Source organism: Ochotona curzoniae, unplaced genomic scaffold (assembly GCF_017591425.1).
Source record: "Ochotona curzoniae isolate NIBS_2020 unplaced genomic scaffold, NIBS_Ocur_1.0 contig_430, whole genome shotgun sequence".
Lineage (NCBI taxonomy): Eukaryota > Metazoa > Chordata > Mammalia > Lagomorpha > Ochotonidae > Ochotona > Ochotona curzoniae.
The window spans coordinates 580,973-594,956 of NW_024466219.1; the positions used below are offsets into that span (position 1 = coordinate 580,973).

General features: G+C 52.8%; 1 protein-coding gene across 4 annotated transcripts in view; it reads left to right on the top strand.

Annotated features, from left to right (window-relative positions):
* DHX9 (DExH-box helicase 9) overlaps nt 1-12,638 on the top strand; it is a 31,259-nt gene extending 18,621 nt beyond the window's left edge. For all 4 annotated transcript variants that reach the window (XM_040985344.1, XM_040985343.1, XM_040985345.1 and 1 more), the window contains 14 exons: nt 1,229-1,385; nt 2,902-3,002; nt 3,881-4,094; nt 4,259-4,353; nt 4,546-4,619; nt 5,275-5,427; nt 6,603-6,763; nt 7,340-7,451; nt 8,051-8,212; nt 8,310-8,437; nt 9,057-9,286; nt 9,382-9,497; nt 10,031-10,231; nt 12,017-12,638. In XM_040985344.1, the coding sequence (XP_040841278.1) occupies nt 1,229-1,385; nt 2,902-3,002; nt 3,881-4,094; nt 4,259-4,353; nt 4,546-4,619; nt 5,275-5,427; nt 6,603-6,763; nt 7,340-7,451; nt 8,051-8,212; nt 8,310-8,437; nt 9,057-9,286; nt 9,382-9,497; nt 10,031-10,231; nt 12,017-12,350 (2,238 nt within the window). In that variant the 3' untranslated portion in view covers nt 12,351-12,638. The remainder of the gene's footprint in view (nt 1-1,228; nt 1,386-2,901; nt 3,003-3,880; nt 4,095-4,258; nt 4,354-4,545; nt 4,620-5,274; nt 5,428-6,602; nt 6,764-7,339; nt 7,452-8,050; nt 8,213-8,309; nt 8,438-9,056; nt 9,287-9,381; nt 9,498-10,030; nt 10,232-12,016) is intronic.
* The last annotated feature ends 1,346 nt before the right edge of the window (nt 12,639-13,984 follow it).

Genomic DNA, 13,984 nt, shown 5'->3' on the forward strand with positions numbered 1-13,984 from the left:
ATGGAGCCAGCACCATTGCTTCAGGTCCGCACAGCATTTTTAAAGACAAAATAGGTATAATTATTTTTTAAATACTTTATTTAACCTGCTGTAGTGAAAACTTTTTTTCATTGATGCTTGCATAGTTGATCAGAGTGAGACGGATCGAGGGTCAGGGAACAGTGGGTGTGATCATTGTTTGCAGGCTCTCTGTTTCTTTTTCCTGTATCAGGAAGGAGTAGACAAGGGGAGAAGCCACACCCAGTTTCCCACCTGCCCCAGCACTCGGTGATGGGGAACGGCCACCCATTGTTGACCCAGAGTCCTGATGTAGCGTACACTCCGAGGGTTCTGCCCAGGTGGTTTCAGAAATTCTGACATATTGTTGATCTTGCCAATCCAAGGATGAAAGAATACTTTCTTTTAATTTTTATCTTAAATTTTGAATTTTGTGACACAATTCTGTAGAGTCTGGGATTCCTGCAAGAGAACACTTTGGATGTCCACCGGGTAACTTAGCCCAGCTTAGAGTCTCCATTCGCCCAGATATTTGCTGTCATTGTTGGACTGGGGTACATGTCTTTCACTGCTACAATAGCAGATGTCTTCCGTAGGCCCCAGTGGGTTGCTATGTCCTCTATGTGGATCTGAGCCAGCTGTCCACTGCTACATCTTTTCTACTGAGGAGGACATTTTTTCCATTGAAAGATACTTTGACGAGATTCTCGTACATTAGTATAGAAGTCTAGTGCAGGTCAGTAAAGACTGCATCACAAGTAAGCAGAGACGGGCATGTTCCAAGAGGAGCGTGTTGGCCCTAAGGCTCCTGGCAGCAGGACAGCGGGACACTGCCATGGGTGACCAGTGAGGTGCTTTGTCTGCTGCTAAGCAGGGACGCAAGGTGGTGGGGTTAGGAAGGCACCTCCTGGCGTACTTGCTCGTGATCATCAGAAACGGGCATGCTGAGGTGAGCAGATGCCTGCTTCTCGGTTTAGTGTGGGTTTTCCCTTGTTACTAAAGCTGTGGAGCTGCACATTTTAATTCTGAGATAATGTTTTTTCCCTTTTCCTTATCCAAAGGTACTCATTTTTAATCCTCACAGGTATCTCGACACAACTTTTTTGTTGTTACTGTATCCGTTCATTGTGATGAGCCTCCCTGATGTCTCCTGGCTGGGTCACAAGCCTGCAGGTCCACCTCATTGTACAGACATTTCATTGCTGCTTTTTTTGTGTTTATATTTTCATAGACTGACTTCCTGTTGGTTGTACTGCGTGATGTGGTGCAGGCTTATCCTGAGGTTCGCATTGTTCTCATGTCAGCTACGATTGACACCAGCATGTTCTGTGAATATTTCTTCAATTGCCCGATCATTGAAGTTTATGGGAGGACTTACCCAGTTCAAGGTAAATACTGACAGGAGAAGGTGAACACCTCGTGTGCAGGTTTAGAGTACAGTGTGGTTGTCAGATGTGTCAGCGTTCATGGGGATTTCTTGTCTTGGTACTAGTCAGACAAGCCTGGTAGGCCGTACTGGATGACTTCTGAAGAATGGTAGCTATCCAGAGTGACGTCAGGGGCTGGCACCATGGATTGTGCCCTGGGAAAGCAGTGGATGTTTGCCAAGTTCCCAGATCCCTTTGCTCCTGGCTTCAGAGTGGACCAACTCCAGCTGTTGCAGCCATTTGGAGAATGAGCCAACAGATGGAAGATCTCTTTCACTCTGCAACTCTGCCTTTCAAATGAAAGTAATTTTTTCGTCCAAATAAAAAAAGTGACTTCAGAGGGGAAACTTGGCCACTAGCTCAGTCAACCTGCCAATGATTGTGAGGAGTAAGTGACATCTTCAGTAAGTCCCTGGCTGGAATGGGATGGGATGGGATGCCAGTGGCCCGAGGTCAAGTGTTCAGGCCGCACAGGCATCCTGGACCCGTGAGAGAACGCCAGTGATGTGGTGGGCTCAACTTGTCCTTCAGCATTTACACTGAGAACCTTCTTGGAACATAAACAGGAGCTGGCTCTGTGTATGCATTCTTACTGTTTTTAAAGATTTGTTTATTTTTATTGCAAAGTCAGAGAGGAGGAGAGACAGAGAGGAAGAGCTTCTGTCCGATGATTCACTCCCCAAGTGACCGCAATGACCGGTACTGTGCCAATCTGGTCAGGAGCTCTTCCGGATCTCCCATGCAGGTGCGGGGTCCCAAGGCTTTGGGCCATCCTCGACTGCCTTCCCAAGCCACAAGCAGCGAGCTGGATGGGAAGTGGAGCTGCCGGGATTAGAACTGGCGCCCATATGGCATCCCAGGGCGTTGAAGGCGAGGACTTTAGTCGCTAGGCCACAGTGTTGGGCCCCCTTACTGTGACATACTTTTCCGTGCATTTATCTCCTCCCATATAGCTCCCAGACCCTAGGTGTTTGTGGAAGGATGCACATGGCATAGGTTTGGGAATGTTGTCCCAGCACAGCTGGCTGGTTCTTGGGAGCACATATCAGAGGTACCTCCTTCAGGGTCTACTGTCTCACAGGCCCCTTCCCCACAGAGACGCATTTGGGGGTCAGACATGTGGTACACTTGTGCTGCTGTGAGACAAGCCTCTGTACAGACCAGGATTGACGCAGTTGTCACAGCGCAGTCCTGTATGGCTGCTAGAGGCTTTCTGATAGAGGGGGAGACCAGAAGATAGGCGGGTTCTCTGTGTGTATGTGTACATGTGCGCAGGCCACCCCCAGATGCAGCCCCGCACCTTGCACCTGCACAAGCGGGCAGTGTAAGGCCACCTGCCTGTGCCCATGTGGGAATGGGAGCCAGCTAACAGTGTGGCTGCTTTGCTTGCTTGGCAGTTGTGAGGGTCAGGGTTATGAGTGTGGTGGTGGTTGACCACTGCCGTATCATGAACCTTGCTGCGGCTTGTTGTTGGCAGAGTACTTTCTGGAAGATTGCATTCAGATGACCCAGTTTGTTCCTCCGCCAAAGGACAAAAAGAAGAAGGATAAAGACGATGATGGTGGTGAGGATGATGATGTAAGTTGCTCTCGTGGGCATAATGCTGAAGAGAAAAGAATGTGGGGGAATTGATTGAAGTCCGGCTCAGTGACCAGCTCTTTGCTGTCAGGTTTATATCATTGATAACACAAAGATTTAAAAAAAAAAAAGATGCAAAGAGAAAGTGAGATAAAGGCAATGGATTGTTCTAGTCAGCCCTATTTTCTGAGATGGACTGTTGGACCACAGCTTGTGGAAAACGTTGAAAGGAAGAATTTTGTATCACACTCCTGGGTGTCCTGTGCTACTGCTAAGATGGGGATGGCATCGTGGCATAGCGGTTAAGCTACTGCCTGCAGCACCTGTGTCCCGTGTGGGCCCTGGTTTATGTCCCAGCTGCTTGCTAGTAGTTGGGGAACAAAAGTGAAAGATGGCCCTTTGGGCCTCAGACCCGTGGGAGACCCAGATGGAGCTTCTGGCTGCTGCCTGACTTGCTTTCTCTGTGATTATGCCTTTTTAAGTGAATAAGATGAAATTGTTTTACAGATTGGTTTACTTTTTGAAAGGCAGAGTTATTGTAGATAAGGGATAGAGATTTTACTGTCCTCTGGCCCCAATAACCAGAGCTAGGCTGGTTTAGTGCCTGGGGGCTGGAGCCAGGAGCTTCTTCCGAATCACCCACATGAGCGAGGCCCAAGTACATGGGTCATCCTCCACTATTTCCCAGGCCATCAGCAGGGAGCTGGTTGGAAGTGGAGCAGCTGGGGCTCAAAGCACCCAAAGGGAAGCTGGTGCCACAGGTGACTGCTTTACCCACAGTGCCACAGCACCAGCCCCTGAAAAGAGAGAGAAACAATTAATTTGGAATTAGGAGATGTAGCTGTTGACCATCCAGGAATGTGTCACTTTTTCTGCAGGCGAATTGCAACCTGATATGTGGGGACGAGTACGGGCCAGAGACGAGGCTGAGCATGGCCCAGCTGAACGAGAAGGAGACCCCCTTCGAGCTCATTGAGGCCCTGCTGAAGTACATTGAGACCCTGAATGTGCCTGGCGCTGTGCTCGTGTTCCTGCCTGGCTGGAACCTTATCTATACCATGCAGAAGCATTTGGAAATGAACCCGCATTTTGGTATGAGTCCAAGTTCTCCTGTGTGTGTGTGTGAAGGGAGTCTTTGATTGTGACCTGGCCCAGACTCGAAAACAAAACTTGGTGTTGTGTGGATTGCATGTGTGGTAAATGGCAGGTGTCAAGCATCTGTGGTCTGAGTCCACACCCTTTGGGTGCCGTTACAGGGAGCCATAGGTACCAGATCCTGCCTCTGCACTCGCAGATCCCCCGAGAGGAGCAGCGTAAGGTGTTTGATCCAGTACCGAGTGGAGTGACCAAGGTAAGCTTGGGAAGGGCTGTGACTGCAGGCTTTGCTGGAGCAGGCCTGCAGAGCGCCGCCAGTGCTGCCTGGGAGCCAGCAAGGGGCATCTTCCCTCCCGGTTCAGGGCTGTCGGTGTCCAGCTAAGAAGCGGTCCCTGCTGGGATGTGCTTGGCATACGCTCTGAGGCATATTTTCTTCTTTTCATCACAGGTTATTTTATCCACAAACATTGCTGAGACAAGCATTACCATTAATGATGTGGTTTACGTCATTGACTCCTGCAAGTAAGCTCCCAGGGGCCCAGCACTCCCTCCCTAGCACCTCTGTCGCTGTACCCCTGGTTGGTGTGCACGCTGTTGTTGTCGGTCACAGGAGATGGGGACAGAGCTGGCCGCTGGCCTCACTGCTCCCACATGTGCTTTCTGATGTGTGGGCAGCCAGCAGTGGGAGCAGTGGCAAGGATGCTGCCTGTGATTATTATAAAGAACTTTCTACTTGTCATGAGGTGAGCCACTGAGGAGACTTAGTTCTGCTGGCACATTTGTGCCCTATATCTCCTGCCTGTGAGGGAACCTGAGGCGGGGGAGGTTCCAAAAGATGGCGTGCGATTGTGCCACCTTGTCGCGTCATGGTACATCCTGCATAGCCAGCAGTCACGTGGGCCTTTGGTCAGGCTGGCCCAAGTGAGTGGTCAGCACTCCCGTGGCTGGGTCAGAGCACGCTGAATGTGTGTTGGTTAGGTAATTGCGGCCGCACAAGGCTGTGAGACTGGTCTCAAGCCGTCCAGTTAGCAGGCGAGGAGTGCATTACACTGCCTTCTGCTGTGCTGCCAACATGGGAGACAGAGGTGCTGTGTGGGCCATGTCCCTTCTTCAGCATCTGTGTGATTGCCCCAGGCAGTGCCAGTGCACTGAGCAGTGACCGCATCTTCCTCTTTAGGCAGAAAGTGAAGCTGTTCACTGCTCACAACAACATGACCAACTATGCCACAGTGTGGGCATCCAAAACTAACCTGGAACAGCGCAAAGGGCGTGCCGGGCGCGTGCGGCCTGGCTTCTGCTTCCACCTCTGCAGCCGCGCACGCTTTGAGAGGTGAGACCGCCTGTGCCGTGCCCCCTCGTGCGACTTCAGCGCATCCCCGGGTCCTCTCCACCTGCCCAGCACAGGAATGCCTCTTGCTAGTGTCCTGGGGGAAGCTCAGCCTGGGTAGCAAGATTGCTAGGAAAGGAAATGTGAAACTTGTGGGTGTGTAACTGTGAGTTTATTTTGACCCAACAGTGGTTAACTCTTTGAAAAGTAAATGTTAAATATAGCTTTTTAAAAACTTTGCAGTGATAGATTTTCTTTTCAGTGTCATCACATCTCCTGTTTGCTCATTCTCTGTGTCCCTGAGAAGTAGAGAAGATTATTTGAATAGGGAGATGAAACCTGTGGGACTCACACCTTGCCAAGGCCACTGCAGAGCCGGGGCTGAAGCCCATGTGTCATGTTGGTCTTTCTCCCTCGGTACCAGCGAGGCTTCTTGGTTGGTGGCTGTGGGAGAGCAGTAGAGGTGGAGGCCCACCTGTGCTTGTCTGGAGAGCCATGTGCTGTGCAGCAGGGAAGGGTAGAGCCTGGGATTTGTGGGTGCTGCACAGTGAGGCACAGCATGCTTACAAAACAGGTTCCTACAATACACGAGCAGACTCCCTGGTCATGGCAGTTACTAGCTTAGTTCAGACAAGCATGGCCCGTCAACTTGGGAGCATGGCTGCAACACTCGGAAGGCACCATTAGATGATCTTTGAACAGAAGAAGCAAAGTGTAAATACATCACAGAGAAAACCTACTGATCAGCAGCAGTGTGATGTTTTTACTCATTTATGAGAGGACAAGAGGGATTCCTGACCTGTCGGGCTCCTGTGAGGTGGAGAAACTTGGTCACCAGCCCTAGCCCTAGCACAGTGCCTGCATATGCGGTCACCAGGCAGTGCCAGCCTGTCGAACTTGGAATGGGTGGATGCTTTGGAAGACCCTGCCCAGGAGCACTTGGAGTTACCTGGACACAAGGTCTTGCTGGCTACCACTTTTAAGCCACATTCGTCCACGGGTAAAAGACCTGAAGGAGCCATGGGGAGCAGCCCTGCTTCTCCTCTGCTGCTCTTGCGGCTAGTCTTGTCCAGAGGACGTCTTGAGTGTTTAATTAGGAAAGGGTAGGGTTGGGGCCGATCTAGTGTCATAGCTGCATGAGCAGAAAAGGGGTGTCTTGACCTGCTTGTCTCCCCCAGGCTTGAAACCCACATGACACCAGAGATGTTCCGGACACCACTGCATGAGATTGCCCTGAGCATAAAGCTGCTGCGCCTTGGTGGCATCGGCCAGTTCCTGGCCAAGGCCATCGAGCCGCCACCGCTGGACTCCGTGATTGAAGCAGAGCACACACTGAGAGGTGGGTTCCCATGGAAACCTGCCCGGGGCACATGGGGCTCTGTTGCCAACATGGCCATGAGGACAAGGATAACTTGAGACTAGAGATGATAGGGGCAGGAGAAGGTAGGATTTCGTCTCACAGCAGTACTTCTGTTCAGAGCCTGCGGTACCACAGTGGTCGTTTATATTCATCACCTAGAATGCGCGTTTGTGTTTTCTTAGTAGACGGGCGGGATCAGATGCAGGGGCCAGTACAAGTTCACCTGCTGTGTGAGCTTCAGGTTTGCTTTTCCAGATTTCATTGTTTTTCTTGTAGAGCTAGGTGTCAGACTTGTTAAGGCATGTCGGAGCTTAGGGTTCTGTTATATCTCGAGCAGACGGCAGCGACCTGCACAGTGCTGCTACCGGTCAGTCCTGGTCATGGTACTGACTAGTAGTGAGTACTAGTAGCTGTTTCAGGCACCTCCTTTCCCGCGTGTCTTTGAGGGCAGGGATAAGCACTCTGGGTGTACGGATCTGCTGGCGGGCCCGTTGCAGCAGTCTGGAGAAGCCTGCTGCCTGCCTCCGGTCAGTGTGCCCATTACCCCCTCCACAGAGCTGGACGCGCTGGACGCCAATGATGAGTTGACTCCTCTGGGCCGGATCCTCGCCAAACTCCCCATTGAGCCTCGCCTTGGCAAAATGATGATCATGGGATGTATTTTCTAGTAAGTGCTATGTGTTACTGCTGCTGCTGTTCAAGGCTTCAGCATCTTAGGCCCCACCCCTGGTGGAAGCACATGGACTGAGTCTCCTGCCCTAGAGAAGAAGGCGCACCATGTAGTGAGGAAAGTGCTTCACTCAGCAGCCTCTCCTGAGAGTGGAACTGTTCTTGGTGGTTATGGTGTCCCTAGGAAGAAAACAAATAGCAAGAGTTAAAAGATTTATTTACAAGTCTGTTACAGGGAGGAGGGGCGCAGAGAGCCCCGTATGGTTGCAGCACCCGATGCCTGCCAGCGCCAGATGCCCAGGACTCCAACCAGCACCCACGTGGGACGTTAACATTGCAGGCAGTGACTTAAACTGCTGTGCCCCAATGCCGGCTCCAGTGATGTTTTACTTTGTCCTAACCCTTGGATGATTAGGAAGTGTGATGAACAGCAGAGTCCCAAGGCACCGGGTGCCATTAGGCTAGTGGTGGTGGTTTCCTTTACTGCCTGGGCGGAGCGCCTCTGGTTTCCTCAGCCAAGCCGGGTCCGTGCTGAGCGAGACCAGTGAGCAGCCAGCCCTGCCTGTGGTGTCAGCCTGCGACTGTGCTCCGTTTCAGTGTGGGGGATGCCGTGTGCACCATCTCTGCGGCCACCTGCTTCCCAGAGCCGTTCATCAACGAGGGAAAGCGCCTGGGCTATGTGCATCGGAACTTTGCTGGGAACAGGTTTTCCGACCACGTGGCCCTGTTGTCAGTATTCCAGGCTTGGGATGATGCAAGGTGCGAGTTGAGAGGGTCTTGTAAGCTCTGGGTGCACTCTGCCTGGTTTCTCGCCCTGTGCAGAGCTCTGGCCTGTAACATATCCCATTTCTCCTAGAATGAGTGGGGAGGAGGCAGAGATTCGCTTCTGTGATCACAAAAGGCTCAACATGGCTACCCTGAGGATGACTTGGGAAGCTAAAGTTCAACTGAAAGAGATCCTCATCAATTCTGGGTTTCCAGAAGGTAATTCTCTCAGCATCTCCACAGACGCAGATGTGCTGTGTGTGTGTGTGTGCACAGCACCTAGTGTCACACCCAACTGTAAACGTGGGTTGAAGGTTTACATGAAGTCCTGTCAAAAGAGAGTTAGACAGTGTTTGAGAAGTGATGCATCCGTTCCCTGAGGCTCCTGGCAGCACTTCGTGCCACACGCAGTAACTGATTGCATGGTTGTAGATGTCATGTGTCTCCTGTGGGCAGTCCTGTGTGCGGATAGGAGTGTCTGTTGAATAATCATAGAACTAGGCTGACCGAGAACAGACTCCTCCACCCTTGACGGCCGTGTTTCCAGTTGCTGGCTAGGTCCTCCTAAGGCCTGTCCTGTAGGAGGCACGTACCTTTGCTCCCTCATGGCCTCCCGGCCTGTCACTTCATTTTTTTATTTGGACCATGATCCCAAGTTTCCATCTGTGGTTTAGTTTTCTTCCTGTGGAGATGGAATTTCTCCTTGAACTGATCTAGTGCAAGGGTTTTGAGGAGAAGGGAGCTAGGGGCCGACGGCTCGCTAGTGTTAGCTGACCCGCGGGTGATGTGGTGCTTGGCCATTGTCTGACTCCTGTTGTGTTAACCTCGTTCTTAACAGACTGTTTGTTGACACAAGTGTTCACTAACACTGGGCCGGATAACAACCTGGACGTGGTTATCTCTCTCCTGGCCTTTGGCGTGTACCCCAACGTGTGCTACCACAAGGAGAAAAGGAAGATCCTCACCACTGAAGGCCGCAACGCGCTGATCCACAAGTCCTCTGTGAACTGCCCTTTCAGCAGCCAGGACATGAAGTACCCGTCCCCCTTCTTTGTATTTGGTGAGAAGGTGAGAGTGTGAGTTTTGGTGGCTTAGTCTAGTTCATTGTCACTTGGCAGTTTGAACACCACCAATTTACTCTTTTTCCTCATGTCCGCTCGCAGATCCGCACCCGAGCCATCTCTGCCAAGGGCATGACCCTCGTCACCCCCCTGCAGCTGCTTCTCTTCGCCTCCAAGAAGGTCCAGTCTGACGGCCAGATTGTGCTTGTGGACGACTGGTATGGACCATCAGAGGGGGTTCTGGGCTCAGTCTTAGAGTCTATATCCCGCGTGGCGGGCGTTATAGGGTATTTGTAGCATGGTGTCCCCGCAGAACAGTGCGTCCTGATAGCATATCTTGTGATGCACCGACTGTACCACTGAAAGCAGATGCATTAGGTACGTCCCCCACATTGAGGGGATGGCACCACTACCACAGACATAGACCCCCAGAGGTGCTTGGCTTCCCTGTGGTGTATGTGTCGATTGGCCACAGAGCTGCCTACAGGAACTCGGGGAATAATCGCAGTAGGCTAGCCACATGCCCGGAAGCCTGCAGTGTCCCACTATTCCAAGTAGGGCTGCGTTCTTCCGGGAGGCTGGATGGTCTGTACTGGGAGCAGTATTTGGGCTGAGAGCCTTCCTGGTGTAGGATTCTTGCATGTTTATAGGGTTGTCAGGCTGTCTGCCTGAGTCTGGCTTGCCCGGTAGCCTCAGGTAGACTCGCCCTGTTGACTGTCTTCTGATGTTTTGTGGCTTCTCTCTGTCTTAGGATCAGGCTGCAGATGAGCCACGAAGCTGCTGCCTGCATCACTGCCCTGCGGGCTGCCATGGAAGCCCTGGTGGTGGAGGTGACCAAGCAGCCCAGCATCATCGGGCAGCTGGACCCGGCCAACGAGCACATGCTGAACACCATCCGCCAGATCTCCCGGCCCTCGGCTGCGGGCATCAACCTCATGGTGGGCAGCACACGGTAAGGGTCCCACTGCCTTCTCCTGGCACCAGGCCACGCATGGGCATCTCTGGGAGGCCCAGAGTTAGTTGAACTTCTAGAGAAACGTTAAGGGTGGACTTGAATTCTGGCCGAAACACTCAGAACCAAAGGATGCTAGTTGACTTTTGTGGTGTGCTCCTCTCCTGCTCAAATAGTTAGGGACAGAGGGGGCCTGGCAAGTACGGAGCCCATCCAGGGGGCCGCGCGGTGGAAGGTGATGGCGCAGGTGTCGTTCCCACCTTCAGCGCTGCCGTGCGGCTGGGAACCAACCTAGCCGACTGCGTGTGGGCATCTTCTCTAAGGCTTCATCGGCCTCGGGCGTTTTCCATTTGGGATTACTCCCTGCTTACAAAGGGCAGGCGAGCAGCACGAGCCACTCCCGAGTCTCCCCGAGGGTTGCTTGTCTGGCCTGTGTGCCGTCACTGGTGGGACAGGTGCAGCTGAGATTCCATGTCAGTGTAGTGACCACCTCAAAAATTCCAAACAGTGACAATAATTAATTTTAAAATTCTGGCAGTTATCCCAATGACTCTGCAGGAGTCACTCCCTGCCTTTGTTGTACATGCACGGCACTCGAGCACGAGGGAGAGAGCTTCCATCCTGCCTTAGTCCTCCCCAGACGGTGGGGACTCTGTCCTCATCTGCCACATGAGCAGGGAGCTGGGCTGAAAACTGCCACCACCCCATGAGGGCTGCCTGCACTGTCACAGCCACCCATCCGACTTGTCCTGTTCTTGCCCTCTGTGTGTCAGGAAGGAATGTAGCCCCAGGTGACGTCATTCACAGGCCTCAGAGCGAGCGGCTGAGAGATTTTTGAGAAGGGAAGTGTCATGGCCAAGCACAGGGGAAGAGCAGTGAAGATAGGAGGGTGGTGGGTACCCTCGTGACAGAGCGAATCAGAACACTGGAACAGCAGTACGTGGGATCAGCAGCCTGGTCTATGGTATAAGGACAGTGGGGAGGGAGGGTTAAGGGGAAGTGACGGAATTCATACAGACGGGGAGGGGATCAAAACAGGCTGTCTGCACTGTGGGTGTGTCCGTGGAAACCCCAGCCCTACGCGTGTTTTTTGGTTCTTGGTTCTTGTTTTTCTGTTGGAAAGGCAGATTTACAGAGAGGAGATAAGAGAAAAACCTTCCATCCACTGGTTCACTCCCCAAGTGGCCGCAATGGCCAGAGCTGAGCTGATCCGAAGCCAGGAGCCTCATGCTGGTGCAGGGTCCCAAGGCTTTGGGCCATCCTCGACTGCTTTCCCAGGCCACAAGCAGGCAGCTGGATGGGAAGTGGAGCTGCCAAGATTAGAGCCAGCACCCATAAGGGATCCTGGCAAGTTCAAGGCGAGGATGTAGCCACTGAGCCATCACACTCCCTGCCCCTGCCCTCCTGCCCCTGCCCCCCTGCCCCTGCCCCCCTGCCCCTCGGGTGGGTAGCACCTTCGATTTTTGTAGTTTCTCATTGCTACTAGGAAATCTCCCAAGACATTTTTTCTCAGAAACTGTTTCTGAGTTAATAAGGAAAATGGTAACAAAGACAAAATTACTTATTCCCAACTCCCAAGAATGTGAGTTCCTAACACTTGCCTTCTTGGAAGGAAGTGGGGTGAGAGGGCCCATTGCCAAAGCTCTAGGCCTTGGAGCATACAGTGGTGACCCCAGGGAGCACAGTGTCACGGGGGCCTCAGACTCGATTCTCTCAGCTTGTTGGCTTTCCGTAGACAAGGCATGGCAGGGTCACCTTGCTAAAGTGGCTTTGTCCTTTTCCTAGGTATGGAGATGGCCCCCGGCCCCCCAAGATGGCACGCTATGACAATGGGGGTGGATACAGAAGGGGAGGCTCCGGCTACGGCGGTGGAGGCTATGGCGGCGGCTACGGCAGCGGCGGCTACGGTAGCGGCGGCTACAGAGGAAGGGGAGGCTATGGAGGAGACGGCGGCTACAGAGGAGGGGCCCGGGGCGGCTTCCGAGGGGGCTCAGGCGGGGACTACAGGGGTCCTGGGCGAGGAGGCTACCGAGGGGGTGGGGGTTTCCAGCGAGGCGGCGGCAGGGGCGCCTACGGTGGGGGCTACTTTGGGCCGGGCAGGGGCGGCGGTGGTTATTAGGGTTGGTCGTGCCAGTGCTTGTGCTTAGGGAGTTAGACCAGTGCATGCCCCGTGTTTTCCCAAGAGGTTCTGCCCGTGTGTCCGTGGCCTCACCCAGTCTGTAGTCCATTGGAGTCCCAGGAAACCCAGCGTCTGGATCCATCAGTGGTCCTGTTTATATTGTGTAAGATATAGGCCGTTATAAAGATACCACCATTTGTATTTTTTTTCCTTTAGGTTTTTGCCGTTAAAGTTAACTTGGTATTTTTTTGGGGGGGGGGCTTTTGTTTAATATTATTAAAAAGTGAAGTATTACACAGACTCTGGGGTGTGTAATTGATTGCTAACCTTGTGTGTTAGAATCGTTTGCTTTAGCCACACATTCCTTGGTTTTCAGTGTAAGAAGTGTGCCCTCAGTGCAGGAAGTGCACCAAGTGATCCATCCTTTCCTTGGAGCCCCTCTCGAGCTGCTGCTCTCGTCCTGCACAGCACCGAGAGCCACTGAGGAGTAGCTGGGCTGTCCTGGCGGTCACCGGGAGCCCAGGCCGGCCAGTGCGGAGCCCCTCCTTCCTTCTGGCATGTGATCCTGCACTGCCCTCCTTGGGGAACCAGGCCTGCTGTCCTGTACCTGAGGGGATAAAACCTTTGCATGCGATTAGTTGCATTGGGCATTCTCTACAGTTTAATTCATTACAACTTCAATTCATTTTAGGTTTTGTGTACTTGTTTGGGAAGAGGACAGACTGGGCCCTTCTGTCCACTGGCTCAGGCACCAGGGCCATCCTCCACTGCTCCACCAGGTGTTGGAGGGAATGGATCAGAGGTGGGGCATGCAGGGCAGGAACCGACATTCTGATAGGCTGGTTTTACCAGCTGCGTCGTGGTTATTTTTAACGTTAGCTTACAATCACATCTTTAGAAGTGGCACAGCTTTAATAAGAAGCATGATTGGGTTAGGTCAACCTGTTGATCTGCATGTTTTGGTGTTGTAGCTTTGTCAGCATTTCCAAATCCGCATCCCTGTGAGTAATTGCAGTGGTTTTTAATGTTATTGGTGAGGTCATCAAATGGTATCTTACATCATGGATCTGAAAATATCCAGTTTTTTTCACTGCTGCTGTGTGGCAGCAGATGGCTGCTCAGATGTTGGGGGGCCCTGGAAGGAGCAAGGCTAGGACGTGGAGGTCTGGAATGACAGTCCTTCGCGTATCCGAAATGGCCCGGTACTAGATGGGCCCTGGGTTTCCTCCTTGAGGGAGTGAGGCCTGGGTCCTTACACTGTCTCCTGCATGCGCACCCCAGCCGAGCTCTCCCAGGCTTGGCCCCCCGCAGGCCTGCTCTAGCTGAGGCCAGGAGCTGGAGCCACATGACCCAGGGCTCCATGTCGGGGGCAGGATCCGGCCACTTGAGTGTTGGTCAGCAGGAAGCTGAGGACAAGGGTGCCAGCCCATGCGTTCCCGATGGAATATGGCAGCCTGGGGTGGGAGGAGCCAGTCTGAAGACCGCACTTCCTGGTGTCCTGTGTGATGTGTAGGGTGGCAGTCTGGAGGGCTGCATGGTGGGGTTCCCTGTGCGGCCTTGTAGAAGGTTCTGGGTCTTCCACTTGGCTGCATTTGGATATCAGACAGTTTACAGTGTAACTACCGGCTGTCCAT